Genomic DNA, 7,041 nt, shown 5'->3' with positions numbered 1-7,041 from the left:
GCTTAATAAAACACATACATCATGTTGGGTCAACAGAGTTTTCAAGATGATATAGCACCGACATCGTTGCTGTGTGCTACACTATTAAAATCTGAGTCCCATATGATCCTGACAGTGCACTAGGCTCTGATCAGTTTATACTGGTGAGGACATGGTTCACTGATATAAACCATTGACTGATTGTGGGTCATGAATTTCTGTCCTGCAAATGGACGGTCAAGAAGAGGAATGGAGCAATAGTTCACAGCCAACCGAAAAAGGCCCAAGATTTTTTTTTTTTGTAGGCATTCCCTATCCACTGTGGGGCCCAACCGGCCATAGAGAGAGAGAGAAGCTTCTGTCAAGTCTCAACTACATGCATTGATTTCTCACCACCATCATATACTATAAATATCCATCTCTTCCTGACATTCCAATTCACTAAGCAAGCATTTCTTCTCTTATCTTCGTTTGAGAGAAGATGGGGAGGTTTTCAAAGAATGTACGTGTTTTCAGTGCATTGGCGATAATGGCGGTGTTGGTTGTTGGAGCTGTAGAAGCACGCCGTATCGAGAAAGATAGCTTTGTTGATAACATTGGTAGTGGTGGAGGTTTTGGAGGTGGCGGGGGCCTAGGCGGCGGTGCTGGCGCTGGTGGGGGACTAGGCGGCGGCGGTGGTGCTGGAGCAGGCGGGGGGCTAGGTGGTGGCGGCGGTGCTGGTGCTGGTGGTGGAGCTGGAGGGGGACTGGGCGGCGGTGGAGGTGCTGGCGCTGGTGGAGGGTTTGGTAAGGGTGGTGGACTTGGGGGTGGTGCTGGTGGAGGCGGTGGACTTGGTGGTGGTGGCGGTGCTGGAGGTGGTGCTGGTGCTGGCGGAGGGTTTGGTAAGGGTGGTGGACTTGGTGGCGGTGCTGGAGGTGGTGCTGGCGGCGGTGTTGGGGGTGGTGCTGGTGGTGGTGTTGGTGGTGGTGCTGGCGGAGGTGGTGGACTTGGTGGTGGTGGCGGTGCTGGAGGTGGTGCTGGTGCTGGCGGAGGGTTTGGTAAGGGTGGTGGACTTGGCGGCGGTGCTGGAGGTGGCGCTGGCGGCGGTGCTGGTGGTGGTGCTGGAGGAGGTGGTGGACTTGGTGGCGGTGCTGGAGGTGGTGCTGGTGGTGGCGTCGGTGGAGGGTTTGGTAAAGGTGGTGGAGTTGGTGGCGGTGCTGGTGGTGGTGCTGGCGGCGGTGCTGGAGGAGGTGGTGGACTTGGTGGTGGTGCTGGAGGGGGTGCTGGAGGAGGTGGTGGACTTGGTGGTGGTGCTGGAGGCGGTGCTGGTGGTGGCGCCGGCGGAGGGTTTGGTAAAGGTGGTGGAGTTGGTGGTGGCGCTGGTGGCGGTGGTGGAGTTGGTGGCGGTGGCGGTGCTGGAGGTGGCGTTGGCGGAGGGTTCGGTAAGGGTGGTGGAGTTGGTGGCGGTGCTGGTGCTGGTGGTGGTGGAGGAGTTGGAGGTGGGTCTGGTGGCGGTGGAGGATTCGGAGGTGGGGCCGGGGGAGGTGCTGGAGGTGGTAAAGGTGGTGGTGGTGGTTTTGGAGGTGGAGTTGGAGGAGGTGAAGGTGGTTTTTAGTTTTAGATATAGAAGAGTCTGCTCTACGTGTAACTCCATGCAACTACTGCATGAATGTATGCTCAGTGTCCCTCCAATAAATAATTGGCTAATGAAATAAATAGATGTTTCTTTCTACTCCCATGCAAAAATCTCTCTTTATTTATTTAATTTTCTTTTATTATTATTGCATTTGTTATCACTTTTGTTTGAATTTCTTCTTCTTCTCAATTATATCGGGCCTATTTTATAACCGTTTATCATGATCATAGGTAGCTGCTAGTGGGCCATAAGGTTTCATAAGCATCTGATGTCCTACAAGTGGGGCCATCTTTTAAGAGAAATTTCGGACTGTGGACCCCACCTTTTATCCAGCTGTTTTTATGAAATAATACAAACTTAGTTTGGGAACTTAAACCTGCTCGTACGGACAGCGAATATGAGGACGAAAATACCCCCTTTTCATCGAAACGGATTGGGAACTCCCCTGCCACCGGCCAATAGCGGATGGTCGGTGGTCTGTGGGCCCCACCATGATGTATTCTTTTCATCCATGCCGTCCATTTATTTTTCCACATCATTTTATGATATGAGACCAAAAATGAGGTATATCCAAATCTAATTGTACCACAGTACAGGAAACAGTGTTGAATGAGCGTCAACCATTAGAAACCTTTAGGGGGCCACTGTGATGTTTGTGAGAAATCCTCCCCATCTAAGTTTATTCATAGGGTCACAAAGACCTGGATGAAGAGGAAAAACAAATTTCATAATGATCCAAAACTTCTGTGACCCCTAAAAGTGTTTTAATGGTAGAAGTTCAATTCCCCACTGCCTTTTACAGTGTGGTCCAGTTGATAGTTATATCTATCTTATTTTTATTCTCAAGCCTTAATATGAGCTCGTCAAATATATGGACGGTTTGGATATAATACAGACCTCATGATGGGACCCACAAAAGCAACACAGTTTTTTTTTAAAAAAAAAATATGGGGACTGCCTACTCATAGTCTGGCTACGGTTATAATCCGTAGCTATAGTGTATCGAAAATTGCAGCTTTTCTTAGGCAAACTCGCTAGAGAGTTATGGACTTTTTCAATAATATCGAAAGATCATTGTTATATGGAAGCTACGGTTATAGCTACGATTATAATCTGTAGCTATAGTGTCCTATTGACCCTCACCCACTACTTTGTTTTTTTTTTCCGTTGTAATCCCCATGGCATTTTGTGGGTCCCATTATGTGGTATGTGTTATATCCAAACCGTCCATCTATTTGACGAGTTCGTATTAAGGCTTGAGATGAAAAATAAGACAAATCTAGCTATCAAGTGGACCAAACTATAAAAGGCAATGGAGGATTGAACGTCTACTATTGAAACCCTTTTAGGGGTCATATAAGTTTTGACTCATTATGAAATTTGTTTTTCCTCTTCATCCATGTCTTTGTGACCTTATGAATAGATTGGATGAAAAATATATGTTATGATGGGCCCTACAAAATTTTTAACGGTGAAAATCAATTTTCCCGCTGCTCTTTGTAGTGTGGTCCAGTTGATCTTTGGATATGATTCTTTATATATATATAGATAATGCTCCCAAATGATCTCAAAATATGGATGAACGTTGTGAATATAATAAATACATAACTGCGGGGCCCATGTAACTTTGATCTCCTTTGAGTGGGGCAAACATGAAAATTGAGCAGGGCAGATTAGAAATTGAGCGGGGTAAACATGAAATTGAGCGAGGTAAACTAGAAATTGAGCGCGACAAACTAAAAATTGAGCGGGGCAAATATGAAATTAAGCGGGGCAAAAATGAAATTGAGCGAGACAAACTAGAAATTGAGCGAGGCAAACATGAAATTGAGCGGGGCATGCTTCAAATTGATGGCTCATGTTTGCCCCGTTAAAATGAAATTGATGGCTCATTTTAAGGCATGCTTAAAAAAATGAAGTAGATCCAGGCCCAAGCTGCAGAGCCGGAAGTGGTTGCGACAACCTGTGCCGAGGTCGAGACCTTACAGATGGCCCTGAGGGTCTCCCTCTCCTCTTTGTTAATTCTGGTTTCTTTATTATTGCTTTAATTTCTTATAGCTCCATGCTATTTCACTTTTTCCCTTCAATTTGAACACTAAAAGGAAACAATTTGTTTGTCTCACATCTGATAACTTTTCAACATAAGAGAGATATTTAGTTTATAAAATTGGTTCTTCCATTGACTATCGGAAAATGATGTCTGTAAAGTTTTTATTCCCTCACTTAGAGGTCAATTAAACATCCATTCCTTGCTAATAATGGCAGTTTGCCCTGCTGAATGCAAATGATTGCTCAAGTAGAGAGAATGCAAATTATTTGCTAGCTCTTGTCCTTTAAGTAAAAAGCCACCAAATTTTTAAGAGTTTATTAGGTGCACCCCAGCCTCACCCAGAGTGATGCAGCCCTTATCATGAGGCATTTTTGCAAACACCTAAACTGCAACTTTAAAAACTCAATGTTTTACAAACAAAGACAATGGTTTTACAGGTGTTTTATCAAACACCTTCTAAGTAACATAAAAACCAGATAGAGAGAGAGAGAGAGAGAGAGAGAGAGAGAGAGAAGGTATTTGTTTAATGTACATGTTTGCCCCGCTAAATTTTTGGTTAGCCCCACTGAATTTCATGTTTGCCCCGCTCAATTTCTTGTTGGCCCCGCTCAATTTTATATTTGCCCAGCTCAATTTCATGTTTGCCCCGCTCAATTTTTTATTTGCCCCGATTAATTTCTAGTTTTCCCCACTCAATTTTATGTCTGCCCCACTGAATTTCTAATTTGCCTCGCTTAATTTCTAGTTTGCCCCACTGAATGAATAAGCCCCACCTGTACGGCCCCATTTCTCAGGTCAAAAATGCCCCTGCTTTTCCTTCCGCAAGAGGATCGACTGGTGCTCGAAGATGGGCGCTGACGCTCATCGAACTCCAAGTTGTACGAACGGTTCAAAAGATATCAAAGTTACATGGGCCCCATAGTTATGTATTTATTATATCCACAACGTTCATCCATATTTCGAGATCATTTGGGAGCATTATAAAAAATAAAAATAAAAAAATCATATCCAAAGATCAACTGGACAACACCACAGAGAGCAGCAGGAAAATTGATTTTCACCGTTAAAAATTTTATAGATCCCACCATAACATATATTTTCCATCCAATCTATTCATAAGGTCGCAGAGATTAGATGAAGAGGAAAAACAAATTTCATAATGATCCAAAACTTATATGACCCCTAAAAGGGTTTCAATAGTAGACGTTCAATCCTCCACCACTTTTTGCAGTGTGGTCCACTTGAGAGCTAGATCTGTCTTATTTTTCGTCTCAAGCCTTAATACGAGCTCGTCAAATAGATGGACGGTTTGGATATAACACATACCTCATAATGGGACCCACAAAATGCCGTGGGGATTACAAGGAAAAAAAAAGAAGAAGAAGGAGCTAGTGAGTTAGGGTCAGTGGGACCCTATAGCTACGGATTATAACCGTAGCCATAACCGTAGCTTCCATATATCAAAGGTCTTTCGATATTATCGAAAAAGTCCAAACTGTCCAGCGACTTTGCCTAAAAAATCTTGCAATTTTCAATACACTATAGCTACGGATTATAACCGTAGCCAGACTAGTAGTTTGTGTTTTTTTTTTTTTTTTTGTGTTGCTTTTGTGGGTCCCATAGTGAGGTCTGTGTTATATCCAAACCGCCCATCTATTTGGCGAGTTCATATTAAGGCTTGAGACAAAAAATAAGATAGATCTAACTATCAAATGGACCACACTGTAAAAGGCAGTGGGGAATTGAACATCTACCATTGAAACCCTTTTAGGGGTTACAAAAGTTTTGGACTATTATGAAATTTGTTTTTCCTCTTCATCCAGGTCTTTGTGACCCTATGAATGAACTTAGATGGGGAGGATTTCTCACAAACATCATAGTGGGCCCCCTAAAGGTTTCTAATGGTTGACGCTCATTCAACACTGTTTCCTGTAATGTGGTACACTTGAGATTTGGATATATCTCATTTTTGGTCTCATATCATAAAATGATGTGGAAAAATATATGGACGGCATGGATGAAAAGCATACATCATGGTGGGGCCCACAGACCACCGACCATCCGCCATTGGCTAGTGGCAGGGGGAGTACCCAATCCGTTTCCGTGAAAGGGGGGGTATTTTCATCCTCAAATTTGTTGTCCGTACAAGCAGGTCTAAGGTCCCAAACTAAGTTTGTATTGTTTCATAAAAACAGCGGGATAAAAGGTGGGGTCCACAGTCCCAAATTTCTCAAGGAATAGGGTTGTGCAGGTGTCAAAGTTCTTTGAGCTCTACCATAAGGTATGTGTTTTATCTGCATCATCCATTCCTTTTGCCAGCTCATTTTAGGGCATGATAAAAAAAAATAAAATGAAATAAATTCACTTCTCAAGTGAACTGCACAAGAAAAAGTATTCATTGAAAGTTCATTATTAAAAACTTCTTAGGGCGCATTGTAATGTTATTTTTCATCCAACCTGATCATATGGTCATATAAATTTAGATGAAGGGAAAACACAAATATCAACTTGATCGAAAACTTTTGTAACCTTAAAAAGTTTTCAATATTGATAAGTGTTTAGTCTGTATTATTTCTTGTGTTATGGTTCACCTGAGATTTGTATCTGCCTTATTTTTTGGCTTATGCCCTAAAGGCCTGTTTGATTTTTGAAGTAAATGGTAATTACCTGGTAAATAAGTAATAATTACTTACCAGCGAATTACCCCATCGTTTCTTGCACCTATGTCGACGGCTTAGCTTTTTGGCGTTAAAATCGATGATGGTTGCCAAATGAATATAGGGCCCACTGTGATGTGCGTGATGTATCAACACCGTTCATCCTATACGTCAACCTGATTTAGGCCATGAACCCAAAAATGAGGCAGATCCAAAGCTCCAGTGGACCACACCACAGGAAACAGTGGAAATTGAATGCTTGCTGTATAAAAATTTATGTCCCGTAAAAGTTTTGGCTGAAGCTGATATTTGTGTTTACCCTTTATCAATGTTTTTATGACCTCAGGAACAGGTTAAATGATAAATAAACATTAATGTGGGCCCAATAAACAAAATAACTTTTAATGGCGGACGTTTAAGGCCATTGTTTCCTGTGATATGGGCCACTTGAGCATTGCATTTGTCTAAATTTTGAATAGGCCCTAAAATCTTCTCATAAAACAGATAGACGATGTAGATGTCATACATATCACAGTGGGGTCCACAAATGCAAGTCAGCTTTTTCGGACCAATTTTCAAGAAGAAAATGCATTTGAAATTTCAAACAGGAGAATAGGTAATAATGACCTTTTTCAAGGGTATTTCTCATTTCCCTCAAAATCAAACGGGCCCTAAATGAGATGGTAAAATGGATGAATAGTATGGTTAAAACACATATATCATGGTGGGGCCCATGGAGC

The 7,041-nt window shown here is 42.5% G+C and overlaps 1 protein-coding gene across 2 annotated transcripts; it reads left to right on the top strand.

Annotated features, from left to right (window-relative positions):
- The first annotated feature begins 387 nt into the window (after positions 1-387).
- LOC131231482 (glycine-rich cell wall structural protein-like) lies at positions 388-1,690 on the top strand. 2 transcript variants are annotated; one of them, XM_058227690.1, is made up of 2 exons: positions 388-1,208; positions 1,251-1,690. In XM_058227690.1, the coding sequence occupies exons 1-2, from the start codon at positions 461-463 to the stop codon at positions 1,571-1,573; spliced, it is 1,071 nt and encodes a 356-aa protein (XP_058083673.1). In that variant the 5' UTR covers positions 388-460; the 3' UTR covers positions 1,574-1,690. The 2 variants fall into 2 exon arrangements, with proteins under 2 accessions (XP_058083673.1, XP_058083671.1); XM_058227688.1 differs by having other exon boundaries at positions 401-1,690.
- The last annotated feature ends 5,351 nt before the right edge of the window (positions 1,691-7,041 follow it).

The sequence above is a fragment of the Magnolia sinica genome, chromosome 17 (genome assembly GCF_029962835.1).
Source record: "Magnolia sinica isolate HGM2019 chromosome 17, MsV1, whole genome shotgun sequence".
NCBI classification, from domain to species: Eukaryota; Viridiplantae; Streptophyta; class Magnoliopsida; order Magnoliales; family Magnoliaceae; genus Magnolia; species Magnolia sinica.
The sequence above is the reverse complement of the archived record's forward strand: the minus strand, read 5'-3'. Positions and strand labels throughout refer to the sequence as shown.

Coding starts and splice junctions, on each gene's coding strand:
- LOC131231482 (XM_058227688.1), top strand. CDS start 461: ATGGGGAGGTTTTCAAAGAATGTACGTGTTTTCAGTGCATTGGCGATA.